Source organism: Spermophilus citellus, assembly GCF_964194105.1.
Source record: "Spermophilus citellus genome assembly, chromosome: 16".
Lineage (NCBI taxonomy): Eukaryota > Metazoa > Chordata > Mammalia > Rodentia > Sciuridae > Spermophilus > Spermophilus citellus.
This window is the reverse complement of record NC_138196.1, coordinates 79,818,121-79,834,323: the sequence shown is the minus strand read 5'-3', so window position 1 is coordinate 79,834,323 and position 16,203 is coordinate 79,818,121. Positions and strand designations below refer to the sequence as shown.

General features: G+C 34.8%; 1 protein-coding gene across 2 annotated transcripts in view; it reads left to right on the top strand.

The window, feature by feature from the left end:
• The window catches only part of INTS9 (integrator complex subunit 9), a 97,934-nt gene that overhangs the window by 14,256 nt on the left and 67,475 nt on the right, over positions 1-16,203 (top strand). Inside the window, exons 2-3 of one of the 2 annotated variants that reach the window (XM_081269238.1) lie at positions 4,297-4,331; positions 10,112-10,239. In XM_081269238.1, coding sequence (XP_081125364.1) covers positions 10,175-10,239 — 65 coding nt within the window. In that variant the 5' untranslated portion in view covers positions 4,297-4,331; positions 10,112-10,174. The remainder of the gene's footprint in view (positions 1-4,296; positions 4,332-10,111; positions 10,240-16,203) is intronic. The other variant, XM_081269237.1, reaches the window with a different exon arrangement.

Genomic DNA, 16,203 nt, shown 5'->3' with positions numbered 1-16,203 from the left:
TCACTGCAGTTGCAACAGCAAATATTTTGAAAAGTGACATATGATCAAAACAAGAATTAGGAGCTTAGCAAATGCATCAAAGCAAATATAAAGTCAGAATTACTGCCTAGGACAGAGGATTGTGCTAAGTGCTTTGCAGAGGACCTTATAAGCAGTAACAGAGTTCACAAATTCATCAGGACAAAAGGCATCCTGAGGCCCAGTGGGACTATCTGGTGTCTTAGAGTATAAGAAGAATGCCCAGATGTGAAATAGGAAATAAACAGAAGCACTAATGAACTCCTTGGCTTTCATCTTCATTGAGATAGGGGAGTAGAGAGTGATCCTGTTCCTCCAGAATTGATAAATACATAGGATATTCCCAATTAGGTCAACATGAATATAGATACATCACTAGAAAGTATGATACTTAGAGTTGTGTTTGTGAATTTTTATACAGTAAAACTAAGACAAATTTAAGACATATAAACAGCTGCATGGATGTTTACCTATGTGTGTGTTCATGCATTCACTGTACAGACTAAGATACAATTAGCTTTTGTTCTACCATCTATAGTATGTGACTTCATGTATGACATTATCAGCTCAGACCATTATATCTATATTCTAGCAAGCAAGGAAGAGGAAGGGTCAAAGAAAGACATGTCCTCTCTGATACATTGTAAAAGTTGCATATATACCTTTTTAGATTTATTTCTTCTTTGCCAAAATTTACATACTTGACTACATCTAGGTCTAAGTGAGACTAGCCAGTACAATCTTCATTCTAGGTGGCCGTAGAAATGGAATTCTACTATTTTAAAAAAGGGGAATACAGATGAAAGGATAGGATTTTGATAAGTACATTCATTTTGAATATTTTTACAGTATAATGTATGGATTTATTCTACTGTTGAACATTTTGATTTACATTTCCAACTCCCACACAATGCTGTGGAAAGCATACTGTGTAGTTAATTTTTTGCACCCATCTAATTTTTTGCTTAGTATCAAATCCTAAGTAGAATTACTAGTTCAAAGACCACACATGCACATTTTAAATTATGATTCAATATAATCTTTAGAAGCGCTTTCATTTTTACCCACAAAATGAAAATGAAAGGCCTCATTTCCCCGTACTTTCTTGGTGAGGTTTGTTGTTGCTGCTGTTTTCCCTTTACTAAGTTATAAACTGAGCGTTTTGTCTTAATATAATTTTATTTTACATTTTCTACTGGATTTCTGTTAATTCTGCATTTCTGTTACATCTTCAGATGGGTATTTTTGGGCCTTTATATCCTTTCGTAAGTTACTTGTTTGTGTTTTTTTGCCCATTTTTCTGTTGGAGTGTATTTCTTGCCTTATTCATTTGTTACAGCTCTTTGTAAATTAAAGATATCAATTTTTGTCTTGGTTGATTATTTTTTCCTTTCATTGAACTACTTTTTGCCTTAAAATTTCTTAGGATAATGATTAAATCTATTGGTATTTTCTCCCAGCATCATAGCTTAAAGATCAAACTTTTAAAATCCTTCCTACAAATAAGCATGGTAGCACACACCTATAATCCCAGGATTCTATTTCAGTAGAATGTGCCCTTCCTTTTCCCTGCCACATGAAAAATTACATATAGTTAATTTTTTGCACCCATCTAATTTTTTGCTTAGTATCAAAAAATTTAAGGCATGGAGTGTCTCCTGATGATCCTCAGCAATGACTTAGGTGTGTCAAGACTGAGAATAGTTTGCAAGTCCTTGAAAAACTAAGTTCCTCATTCTTAAAAAGAAGTATTTGGATCAGTTGATCTGATTCCTTTGAACTTGTTCAATTTTCTTCTATTTTCTATTTCAGAAGGTAAGTTTTAACAGAATATAGTGCCACAGACATGTCTTGATGACAGATGATATAAAAAACCAAGTTTTGGTTTACCCAGTGAATTGATGGAATAATGAGAAACAATATTTTTTTGTCAAAAGAAAGTTTAGAAATAATCTAATGAAATCTCCTCATTTATCAGATGAGAAAATTGAGCCCCAAAGAATTTAGGGTTTCATTCAGGCTAATAGTACCTTAGAAACAAAATTAGAACTAGTGTTTGTGCCCAGGTCAAATGAAATGTTGGGTGCACACAGTCCAGCAATGAAAACTGACTCTGATGTCTTTAAGCCAAAAATAAATTTCCGCTTTGGGAAACAGTTTGATAGTTTCTTATAAAGTTAAACATATTTACCTTATAATTCAACAATCCTATTTTTAATTACCCAAGAGAAATAAAATTGTAAGCCCCTTCAAAGATCTGTATGTAAATGTTTAGCCATCTTTATTCATAATCATCAAAAATTGGCAATAACCCAAATGTACATCATTTTGTGAGTAGATAAACTGTGGTATATTCATATAGTGGAATACGTCTAAGCAATAAAAAGGAATGAACTACTGATGCTTGCACCAAGGATGACTCTGAATTATTGGGCTGGTAGTAAGTCTTTTTAATTTTGACCCTTCTGATAGTGTGTAGTTTTAATTTTGACCCTTCTGATAGGGTTTAGTTGTGTCTCCTGTGGTTTTAATTTGTACTCCTCTAAGGATTGTTGTTGGGCCTCTTTTCACTTGGCATCCATAATCTTCAGCAAGTGCCTGCTCAGATATTTTGTCCAATTTAACATGTTGTTTAGGGAGTCATAAGAGTTTTGGTTTTTCTAATTTTCTATTTTCAGATTCTTGCAAATACTTTCAATCTTTAGGTTGTCTTATTCACTCAGGGTGTGGCTCAGTGGTATAGTGAAGACTAGCAGGCTTGAGGCCATGGGTTCAGTCCCCAGCATAAAATCAAAAAACTGATAATTCAGTTATTGATAAAATTTTAGTATGTTTACCAGAACCTAGGCAAGTAGATCTACTCTTTGAAGTAAATTTTATGGAATATAGGCATAGATCAAGTTATTTCAGATAAAAATTTTGTATTTGAATTGAAATACACTCTAAGTATAAAGTTCACTTCAGATTTTGAAGACAGTACAAAAAAGTAATGTAAAATATGTCATTAATATTTGATATTGATTATATGTTAAAATGATAATAATGTAGATATATTGAGTTAAGTAAGATGTAGTATTAAAATTAATTTCACCTGTTCCTTTTTACTTTTCTAATCTGACCATTACAAAATTTAAGATGAAGTACATGGTGTGCATTTTATTTTTAGTGAGTAGTGCTTTTCCAGAAATTTTATTGTTTTAGATCTTCCATTTAATTCTATGATTCATTTGGAATTCAAAGTTCCCTTTAACCTTTCCCAGTATTTTATAATTTTTTACAGAAGCTAAAAGTCTGATAGGCATAAGCAGAACTACTTTTTTTTTTTTTAAGTCTGAGGTTAAAAAGTTTGTGGTTTTATCATTAGGAAGTACCATGTTTTAAAAATGCTAAATATGCTAGTGTACAACTAGTCAGAGATATGGAAATGACTCGCAGTAATTTTAATTGAGAAATTGAATACTCTCCCTTCTCTGTTCTACATAAGTATTCTAGCAGGGATTAGATAAGTACAAGACAAGCTCAGTATTGAGGGAGAAGTTAGATGACTAAGAAACCCTATTATCAGTTTTATTTCTAAGGTGCTTGAATTTTTTTTTCCCCTAACCATGCTCTCTAAAGTAAATCTGTTGCTCTTTATATCATACATTATCATATATTTTCTTATTTCTCATATTTTAGTGGAATTATTTGAGAAGTATTTAGAATTTATGGTTCAAGTATAAATTCAGTGTGTTATTAGCTGTGTGATCTTTAATCTTTATGATTAAAATGGTGACAGTAATGTGAACTTAATTCAGTTGTAGAAGATGAAATTAAAGGATAGGACACACTCGTCAATATATACTAAAGGTAATTCATACAATGAAATTCTCAGTTCCTAATCTTCTAAGCTAGAGTCTACTTTAAATTTAGAGTTCCTTTTCCATTGTCAATGTTTATGTACTCATGAATATGTATACAATATAAATATACTTAATAACATTTCTGGCAATTAAATAATAATATCATTTGAAATTCTTTTTCATAGTATTATAAAATCTTGTGGAATCTTCAAGAAAAGGGTTTTGCCAAACTTTATAGGACTAGAAGTCCTCAAGGAGTTTATTAAAAGCACTAGTGTCAGGGCTAGGTGTACATCTCAATTGTAGAACACGTACTTAGCATGCTTAAAACCCTAGGCTCAATCCCTAGCACGGGGTAGGAGGAGAAGGTTGATAGCACAACCTCATTCATTTAAACTGAAAGTCTAAAAGTTTTCTTTTTTCTTTACTTTCCCAGAAGGCCTTATCTTGTTGACTCATTCTTCTCATGAGGTAACATCTCCTTTTATTCCATTCCCATTGTCACATCAGTAATTTAAAATTTTGTTTACTTTGCACAAAGACAAATACATTATCAAAGTGAAAATTGTGAACCCTTATTACCACTCAGCATAGTTCCTTGAAAAGTAACAAATATCCCTACCAAATGCTTAATTATTAATACCAAAAGAATGGTCCATTATGATCTTCTGAATTTTTTTTTTTTTTTGGTACCATGAAACTTTTGTAGCCTAAAGAAAACAACTAATGATGTTCACAGAGTAAGAATAATTGTGCTCAAATGTCAGTACTCAAAAAGTTCCAGGTTTTGTAGCATTTTTAATTTCAGATTTTCAGATTAGGAATTTCCATCTGTAATAAATTGGAAGTCCAGAAAGTGAACATCCTCTCTAATTATTGTACTTCTATGTTTGGGTAGCTATTCTTCCATATGTAAGTTTCTTAAGTTCCATGAAAAAACAGTTTGGAAAGAATTATTATTTTTTGTAACTAATTTTCTCTTTTTCCATTAACATGTAAAAATTTGTACACCATTTCTTTTATGATACATTTTAATTTTTTGCCACATAAATGGTATTACAATTCTTACTTATTTTGGTACTGGGGATTAAACACAGGGGTGCTTTTACCACTGAGCTACATCCCCTCCCTGCCCCCCCACACCCCCTACACCCCCACCCCCGCGTTCTCTTTTTTTAGACAGGATCTCTCTAAGTTACTTAGGACCTCACTAAATTGCTGAGGCTGACCTTGAATTTGTGAGCCTCCTTCTCGCCTCTTGAATGGCTGAGATTATAAGCATGCACCACCATGCCCTTATTTTACTAATTATTTACTGTTGCCACATAAAAACTCACTTAAGTTTAATGTACTAAATTTTGTATCCGGCAATCTTGATGAGCTATTATTGGTTGTAATAGTTTATATTTAGAATGTCTTCTCATGAGTGAATAATGACAGATTCATTTTTCTTTTCTAGTCATTTTATTTTTCTTATTTCACTATATGGCATTTTCAGTATAGTGTTGAGTTAGCAGTCATAGTGGGTATCCTTGACTTTTTCTTGACTTTGAAATGACAGTTTCTCTGGTTTCATGACATAAGATTTTGGTTAGAAACTCTTTATCAAAGAAATAACCTTTCATATAGAGATTGGTAAGAATTCTTGCCTTCAATGGGTGCTGAGTTCTTTTTAAATATTTTTCTGAATCTACTGAGATTTGTTTTCTCCTATATTCACTTATGTATGAACCATAGTAATAGATTTTTCTAATATACTGAGAAGCAAAACCATTAGATAAAAACAATTCCCTAAAATTCATTATTGTTTTAAAGGTGGATTTGAATCAGAAACAACTAAAATCACTATTCCACTGCCAGGGAGAATAGCAAGCTGAACGTCTTTTCTCTTTTCTAGTAGGTTTCCACAGTGGGTATATGAGTGGTTAATTAAAGAAAAGAGAAAAAAAGAAAACTGATGAAACTCATTTATTAACACTACCACCTATTTAAAAAAAAAAAAGTTTCATTCTGAAACAGAATGAAAGAGTTGTTGGCATTAACTCAACCTGAAGGTTATATAGGTTTACATTAGAGATTTAAAGGCAATTTCAGCAGTAAAAATTGTTTATAGTGAGAGTATCTTTCTACTTTTTTGAATGGAAAGAAAAACTCAACAAAGGAAATTACTGCTTATGATGGACTGCCCAACAAAGTAATTTAATCTCTTTTGGAGCTTTGTTTTGCCAGGCATTAGTCAGCTAGCTAACTTTGTTTAGAACTGGACTATAAACTATATTCTCATCAACTTAAAGTAGCATACCATCTCTATAAAACAAACAAAAATTAGGTCTCTGACCATTCTTTTCTGTCTCTGTAACATGGTATGTGTGGTGTATTGGTCCAGTGCCCTGACTCTAGAGCTCACTCTCATTGGTTCACATCCTGGTGTGGCTTCTTACTGCTTTGGGACCTTGTGCAAGTTTCATAATCTTTCTTTTTTATTTTTTTTATTTGTAAAATTGGAAGATATTGCCTACCTCATGGTATTAAAGGAATTAAATGTGAATTTCTTGCAGAATGCCTGACACCTACCAAACACCATATGATAGTAACTGAACATTATTATAAGTTCTTTAAACAATATTAGGGGAAAGAACATGTATCATGTTAAGTTTGTGGTTCTTTTTGTAAAAGACTATTTCCCACAACCAGTGATAATGGCTAATGATTTTGTTTTGCATTTTAACAGTGGTAAAAGACATAAGTCCTCATATATTAGAAGTATAAACCAAAAAGATTATACCTAGTCTTAGGGGAACACAAATGTCTAATATACTAGTAAATGCCACCATAGAATATAAATTCCTTCTACCAAACTTAAGTGACCTCTTGTTCCCCTTAATGATACTATAGCTGTACAACTAAAATGAGCACATATTATGTGCTAGGTGCTGTGTCCATTCATTTAGTCCTCACAACAATTCTATGAGGATAAAATCTACTTCATTTCACAGATGAGAAAACTGAGTCTTGTGAAATCACACTTTGTGACATCTTTTATAGATGAGGGCTACTAGGGTTAGAGCCTAGACAGTGTTACCCCAATCTCCTGCTACATGTAACTTCACCAAATTGCATGTTAAAATTAAAGCTGTTTATCGAATAGTTGACTTTCCTTACGACCATTTAATTACCTTCGGGTAGCTACTACTAAGGTTATATTTGCATTGGCGACATTCTAGATGGTCTGGCTATAATGTATGAACAGTGGAACAGATCTGCTATGTAACAGTTGTAAGTAGGAAAAGGCTTTTTGGAAAGCCTTTTGGCAGCAGATTTCAAGAGGCATAAAATGCTTTATATTTTCGGACCTAGTTAATGCCACTCTGGGAATCCTCCAAAGAAGTAGTCCAGCATGGAAAAAGCCTCAGCACTGAAGCGATCAGCACAGCTGTGTTTATAGTCCTGACAACTAGAGGCGGCCCCAGATGCTCAGCAGTGAGGGAGTGACTGACTGCCTGATAAGCCATGGTGTTTACTTAGCCAGTAACCTGAAGTCAGTGCTGCATAGGTGAGGGAAGTCGTCCAGGATTTTTAAAAGCAGCACACAAAATGATAATCTGTAAAAATGAAAGTCGGATTATGAAGAGAATGGGATTGGTGCATTGTATTTTTCTTTCCAATTTTTTTTTCAAACTTTTTGTAGTAAAGACTGATTTCTAATTTTAAGATTCGATGCACATGATGACTTCTGTTCTAGTGCCTTTCTCTTACAACCCTCACTGTGCTGCTGAGCCAGGTCAGTGGCAGCATCCTGGAGGCTTACGGAGGGTGGTTCTGGAGGCAGTCAGTCTCTGGGTACTCAGTGAGGGCTTTTTTTTTTTTAATGATATGTTCTTTTTATTTTTTCCCCATATATTATAGTTGTACATAATGGCGGGATTGTTGTTTCATATTCGCACATATACACAACATAGTAACAGTATAATTTGGCTAATACCACTGACCAGAGCTTTCCCTTTTCCTCCTGTCCTCCTTCCCCCAGCTCCCTTTCTTCTACTCTGCTGATCTTCCTTCAGTTTTCATGAGATCCTCACCCTGTAGGTGCCTCTTTACTAGTAGCATGAACTGTGGCTTTCCCTGGGTCTCGCTGTGCTCAGGTGACCACAGTGCAGTTTGGGAGGCAATGGTGGGCCCTTGAGAGTCGGGGGAGCTCATTGTGTTACTGGCTCTTCTCAGACAAACCTCAAACTATATGAAGCAGTTTCCTCATCCATCCAAATAGGCTGATGAGATCAGGGTCTTACACTTTTAGATGCTCTGAAACATGTTTCTTCCTTTTGGTTCTTCCTCTTTCTTTGTCCTTAGACAACAGTAACAAATGTGAGGTCTTTCAGCTCACTTCTTTGGCTGAAATCTTTTGAGCAGAACCTTTTATATATCGGTCATCTATCTTCTGGTATGCTTTCTTATCCATAATTTAGAATTAAGGGTGAAGATAAAAAAGATTTATTCTGTATGGCTGGCTCAATTTTCACTTACCTTTTGTTTTCTGATTACAAAAATATAGTAAATACTAATTGCTGAATGTTTGAAAAATAGAGAAAGCTGAGAGAAAAAAAAATTGCAACATGATCTTTTCACCCAGAAACGACCATTATATGCATTTTGTTTTATTTCCTTCCAAGTTTTTTCTGAATACCTTATTTTTTTACTTTTGAAAGGAGAGATATAGGAAAACTATTATTAGAACATTTACTATGATTGGAACAAATCTTACATGATGCTTTGTCTTCATTTTGAGGTAGTCTATCTGTGACAGATATTATTTGCCTAGGATAAAGACTTCAGCTATCATTGGGGAATCAAGTGTAGGTTAGATAGGGTTATCTCTGACTTAATTTGTAGTTCTGATATCTATCAAAGAAGGAACTTATGTAAAGTTTAAGTACCCAAAAAATGATTCCTAGACTTTTGAAAGATGATTACAATTTTAAATAATTTGTGTTTTCATCATAAATACTTTTGTAGCTTTTCAGAACACGTGAGAAATTTTGATTTGATAAAATGTAACCGTTATACATAAACTTGGAATAAAGAAGCTTGTAAAAACACCCACAATTTCTTGGCTGTTAGCCGCCTCATTTTTAGAACATGCAGTTTAAAAGAAATCATCAATTCCTATAATGTCCTCTGGGAAAAAGGAGAAAATTCATTCCATGAACAGAACCAACAGAACAAATATTTGAAAGACTTGGCCTAAGCAGTGGATGACTGTGCATGGCTGGGCTTTGATGTAGGATTACTCTGATTTGTCCTGTCCTTGTGCTTAAATCAGAAGGAAACTGTGGATTTGTCAAGGGATTAGGAACATTGATTGCTCTATTATCTGGCTTTGCTGTTCAAAGGAGGCTTCTACAGAATGACTTTACAAGTGGGGGAAAAGGTCTTTGCCCATTTTTCCATTTGTTTCTTTCAGAACACAGTAAAATTATTAAAGGTGACAGGGTGTTTCCCATATAACAAAACTTCAGTGCAGCATAGCTGTTGTCCCCACTATACTTAGGAGGACATGGGAAAAACTTCAGGTCAGTGTATTTGTCTTACCTTTAGCACTCCCCTTTTGTACACCCTTGTAGACTGTACCCTTTGACTTTTAAGCTCTGCTCTCTCAGGTTAGAGACTCCTGATTAGCTGGAATGGGTAGCTCACCCTCCTGCTTAGTGTGTGCACATCAGGCAGCTCACTAGGCCTTTTGAGCCATTTCTTCTGACAAGGCTGAGCCATAAACTTTTACTGATGCTTAATAGCCAACCTTTCTAACCATGTCCTCTTTAGAAAATCACTTATCGTAGTTACAGGAGAGGAAAAAACAAACGTAGAACACAGTTGGAGGATTCAGCTTAGAGTTTCATTGACTTGCACAGTTTAAGGCAGTACTTAGGTATAGCTGGGAAGTATAGTGTGAAAGCTGAACAGATAGCCATAGCCTTAAAACCCTCCAATTTGAACAACTGTGGCCCCTCTGAAACTGCTTCCCTGAGATGTAGCTTGGTGTCTTACAAAAAGTCTGATCTATGATCTGAGACTTGATTGTTTTGTACTGTGAGAAAAAGTAGTGCCCAAGCAGTTAAGTGAAGGTTGTGTAGAGATTTAATTGAACTTACATGCTGTTCTTAGGAGGAACGATTCCCAGTTTTGGTTAGTTCACCTTACTTAGACTTTTTCTGTAATGAATATTGATAAAAATGATGTAATTTTCTTTGCAGTATTGCCTGTCGGGTCACCCAACCTTACCATGCAATGTGCTCAAATTCAAATCAACCACCATTATGTTGGACTGCGGACTGGATATGACTTCTACCCTAAATTTCCTTCCTTTGCCTCTTGTTCAAAGGTATGTGCTATTATATACTGAGACAAAATTAGCTTTGGGTCAGCTGGAAAATGGTAACTGTTAGTATGAAATTTACCACTACCTATGTGTTGTCCCATAAGTTTGCTTTATCTGCAAAAATGTTCTTTACCAAAATAATTTCCTTTGGCTATGTTGGTAGAAAGTTTCCTATTGATTTATTGATTGACTTCTTTATTATAACTTCTTCTGGGCTTCTGTAAAATGTTCCTGCATCTGCTCAGTGCAACTAAGGTCATGTATAATTCATCTGTCTTGCTAATTCATATAGAGCTAATAAATGGCTAACTGATGAGCCCAAGGATTCATTTTAGGATCATTTAACTGCCTTTGCAGGGACTTGACATTGCAGAGTCTAACATTTCTTTCTAGTATGTACATTATTTTCATGTTAGTCAACTTGAGATATCATACAACTATATACATAGCCCAGGTTTATGTCTTAAATCAGATAGATTGCCTTGGGCCTACAATCGTCACTGTTTATACTTATTAAGATTTCATTTTAGGAAATTGGTTTCCCAGCTTGCTACTACTTAGAAGTAGCAGTTTATAAGAAAAATGGCTAATTTTTAGAATCAAGTATACTCACAGGAGCAGAAAAATGATACCACATATAAGAGAGGAAATAGAAAAGCTATCTAAAACAGATTTAAGAGCTTAAAAGCATACCTAGCTGAGTAAACCATCTAATTTATTTCAGTTATTCCTGAAGACATCACTGAATGTCATAATTATTTACAGTGATAACCTCTGAACTATCTAGAAAAATTATAATCAACCATTGATTTTTTTTTCCCCTTTCCTGAGATAAGGATATAATAAGGTGGTTTGAGGATAAGGTCTGAGATAATTTCAGTTTACATTTTATGCAAAGCTAATGGGATTCCATTATAGTTAAACCCAGCGCTTAGAAATATATTGACATCCACAGGTATTATTCATAATGAGGAGTAGGGCAGTGGAATTTTTACATGATAAATTAATTTTTTATAAAATACTCTTATGGTACTATTTCCCCACAAAGAGCAAATTGTTCATTCATTCAGTGTTTATTAAGAATCTGTCCTGTTCTGGACCACAGATTCTGATAATAGCAAGACTGATTTCTTGTCCTCATAGAACTTATAATCCACAGGGGAGAAAGACGTTGCAGTGAAAGACTCAACTATGCTTGGGATAAGGAAACAGCTATATACTTAAATAATTACTTTTTAAATAAAACACAAGAGACTTTGAGGGTTTCCCGAAAGGACCTGACTTGCTTTGTGAGGATTTCCTGGGTGAGCCAAACCAGAGTTGGTCAGACAGGCCCAGGGGCGTGTCTCCCCTTCCTCTTCATTCTTATCTTCATCTGTTGTTCTATTCTCACAGGCCTGGCTCCACAGTTGAGTCCATTCCACTCTCTCTTCTGTTGCCATTGTTTTACTCAGAGGGAAGTTACACTAGTGGGAAGGTTGGCAGTTCATACAGCTCCTTATAAAGAGTGTCTCGCTTGGCCAGAACTTGTGGAGACACACTTGCTTAAAATAGTATCCCCTTTCTCTCCCTTCCTGTGCCTCACCCTGCTTTGCCTTCAGAGCACTTCTCATTATGTTACATATGCAGTTTTGTTTATTGTCTTCTCCTCCAGATATGTTCCTTAAGGGCAGGGATATTGTTCAATCTATGCTGTTTTCCTGGAGCCTAAAATAGTTCTTGGCATGTAGTTACAGTCACTTCTTAGTAAATATTTGCTGTATGAATGAATCACTTTATCATCTTTGGATCCCACCCTGTCTCATCTTCTCAGTCTTTGCATTATTATAATTAATTGTATTATATTATTATTATTTAATTAAATTATTATTGTCCCTTTCCTTTATCTCAGATCTTTACGTCTCAACTCACTCTTTTCCATTTAATATGTCAGTCATTTCTAAGTTAAAATTTAAACATTTTTTAATCTTTTCAACTTCCCTTTCCTCATCACAATGTCTCTGAGTGCTGTACAAGCTTTACTTAGTTACAGCTGCCCACACAGCTCCACCAGAACAGCTTTCACTAAAATCACAGATGACTCAGCCACTCAGCTGCACCAGCCTCCATGAATACTTACTCTTCATTCTCTTACTTTTTCTTTTCCATAGATTTCAGAGACTCATCTTCCTCTAACTAGCTATTACATATTGGAATTTTTCAGTGTTCGCTGCTTAGTCATCGTAGTGTCCATCAAGGATATTTAATAAATGCTCAGGACTTCAAAAATCATCCAAATAATAACTTAACAAATGTGTATCTTTTTTTTTTAAGAGAGAGAGAGAGAAAATTCTTCAATATTTATTTTTTAGTTTTTGGTGGACACAAAATCTTTATTTTATTTTTATGTGATGCTGAGGATTGAACCCAGCGCCCCGCACATGCCAGGCGAGCGCGCTACCGCTTGAGCCACGTCCCCAGCCCGCAAATGTGTATCTTTAGTTGATTTCTTCTGTTTCCAGATTCATGTATTCAAAAAGAGGACTCAGTTTCTCTCTTTGGATATGCCTTTGATATCACTTCAAAAGTGAGCATGCCCCAAAATGAAGTCATGATCAGATGTAGTCCAGTAAAAAGAGCAAACCTTCTCCGACCTGGTTTTCCTCTAAATTTCCTATCTTAATGACTGGCATCCTGTAAAAAAAACAAGTAGAGAACTGGGAGTTAACTTAGATATAACCCCCTTAAAAACTCCCCCTTATTCATTTTTTTTTCATTAAGCTGTATCATTGTTAGCTTCTATACAGTTCCAGAAACCAGTCACTTCTCTGCAGTGTTCCCATGGTCATTATCATCTTTTATACTATTACTAAAGCCTCCTAACCAGTTTTTTCAAGTCTAATCCTGCCCACAGCAGCCAGTTGTCTTTTGATAAAACTTTTTATTTGGAAAGCTGCAAGAATAACACTAACAGCTCCTGATTACATCTCTTAATTTAGGTATATTTAATGTATCCTAATGATTAGGTTGGGTTTATTATTTTTGGTAGAAATACCATGTCATTGATGGTCTGTTTTATCAAAAGGCACATGATGTTATTTTCCCCAGAATGATCCTTTAGAATTGCATATCTAATCTTGTCTCTCACGTGTTTAAAACCTCTCAATGGTTTTCATTGATCTTAGGGTAGACACCAAACTCATCTTGATGTATTACATTTATACTAGCCCCTCAAATATCTTTTCTTTCTACTCTACCTTTTGTTTTTTGTTTTCATTCAGTTTCAAAGAAATCTTGTTGGTTTTTTAATTTTATTTTTATTTTTTTAGTTGTAGTTGGACACAACACCTTTATTTCACTTGTTTATTTTTGTATGTGGTGCTGAGGATCGAACCCAGGGTCTTGCACATGCGAGGTGAGCGCTTCACCACTGAGCCACAACCCAAGTCCCTCAAAGAAATCTTATATCCAGCCTCAGAGCTTCCACAAACATTGTTCCTTAGCCTGAAAGTCTCTTTTTCTCCTTCTCCCACCCTACTTTTCCTTCAGCCTGCTTTAGCAGGAGCTCACCTCTAGATCATCTGAGATGACAATTCATATGTTAGAAGGACATGAAGATGGCATTCTAATTGAATGGGGGATTCCATACAAATTCAGGGACTCTCCCTGAAGTTTCGTTTGAATAACATTTTATATAAGATGTCTCTACCAAAGACTGGAGAAAATGACAGGAGGAAATTACTGGACCTGGTAACTGTCTTCTTTCTCTTGCCTTAGAATACTTGTTTGTTTGAATCTTTATGGGAGTAATTTACCTATTTTGCAAAATAAGTAATCACCAGAAAAATAGATCTTATGTACGTTTTTCCTTGACTAAAAAAATTTGAATGGTATTATTTTTCTCTCAGAAGTTGTTGTAATAAAATAGTGGGTGCAAAGATGCACTTGTTTACAATTATCATATTTCTAATATCTTCACCCATCATTGTATTTAAAGTAGACTTCTATAGAGAGCTCTTTCTCTCGGTTTACAAATTTTACACAAATTTTTAATCATGAAGAACAAAGCAATAATTCCCTTCCCCTTTGGTAGATAACAACCATGACTGGGGTAAGCAGAAGGTGCTTATTGGGTCTTGCAATAAGCATTTTTGACAGTTTGTAGTTTACTAATTAACTCTGTGGTTTGTTCATTACCTCGTTGGAACACAATAACCAACTATTTTCATATCTGTATTCAGCAGCATCCCTTTTGCCATTTGGTGGCATATTTTAATAATCTTAACTGCTGTGAATTTGCAGAGATGAGGCTCCAGAAGTTTCAGATTTTGGTGCATTTCAGATTTTTAGATTCTGGATGCTCAACCAGTAAAGTCTGCAAATATTCAAAACCTGTAAAGCCCTGAAATCTGAAACCTTCTAGTCCCAAGCATTTCAGATTAGGCATGCTCAACCTATATGGTTATAATGTGGTCATGCTTGCTTTTGAGCATTCAGTCCATCTAACCGCAAAGTCCCAAATCCAAAATGACTATGAAAAAGGCTTTGAGGTTATGAAGAATGTTTATCAAGAGTTCAAACTCTACAATCCCTGAAATTTGTGCTTTTTAAAAAGAGTTATTTTTCTGACTTACTGCATCTGTCATCTAATTGGGGAGGGGGGGGAGAAGGGGAGTTGGGGGTGGAGCAGAGAGATGAGGACAGACAGACTGTACTTCCTTTGCTCCTGTTATCTTTGTAAAGAGGAGTGGATGTTTACAGCCTTGTTTTAGAGAGTTAGTATGCATGAAATGAGAATAGTGACCACATTATTTTGTGATTACACTTTTATTAGAAGGCTTGCTTTTTAAATCTGATCTGATAGTAAATGTATTTTTCAAGAAATAAGACATTTACAAGTAACAACACCGTTGACTATCCCGAAATGAGATGGGAATCATGAAAGGTAATGGTAATAGAATATTTTTCTGACAGGTTAAAGCAGAAAACTCCCAGAGTTTTCCCAAATGAAAGAAAGACATTTATCAGATATTATTTAAACTAAACAAATTTGATTCTCCCACTTAGTGATTTTTCACTCTCAAGTACAAAATTTAAAATTCTCACTTTTGGATTAATAAAGGCAAAATGTAAACAGTTAACCAAGATAAAATGTATATGGGAGTTCATTGTATTTATCTTCTTGTAACTTTTCTGTAAGTTTGGGTTAATGTCAAAATTAAAAGTTACTCCCCAAATTCTCAGTTTTTTTCCTAAGATTAAATGTGCATATATTTTATTCAGATTATATTTTCTTTGTTTTGGATTTAGATTACTAGGGATTGAACCCAGGGCCTGCTACGTCCTGGGCAACATCTGAGTGATATACCAGCCCTTTTTAAAGTTTTTTATATTTTGAGACATTCTCCCTAAGTTGTCCAGGCTGGCCTGAAACTTGGGATCCTCCTGCCTGATACTCACAAGTAGCAGGCATGAGGCAGCACCATGTCTAACCTTTATTCAGATTTTTTATCTTTACTAGAAGATTGAAAAATATTTACATATCTATGATTTTGCTTGAGTAGGAAACCAGAATCTGATAAAATTATTTGGGGAAGAGAGTAAAGGACTGTGCAAATAGTTGGTTTCTAATGAGAGTCTCATACCCTTACTTTGCCCTTGATTTTCATTTTAGACATTAACCTTGGGGTGAAGAGCGGAAAGCCTCTCACTTTCCTACTTATACTCCTGGTGTTCTTTTTCTTACCACATCTCTTTGGTCTTCAAGTTTTTTGCTCTACCATAATAATTGTTTTCTCTCCTGAATTATTGATAATTTTAGCTTTGGTATAATTCTCTACACAACTGGTAGAACACAGTTTACCAGAAGTCAATGATTTTTTAATCCAGGCTTCTTAATATAACATACATGAAGTTAATCTTACCTTCTAGAAACTATTCACCCAGGTGAAATAGCAGTCAGGGTGTCATTTTATCACGCTTGGGAAA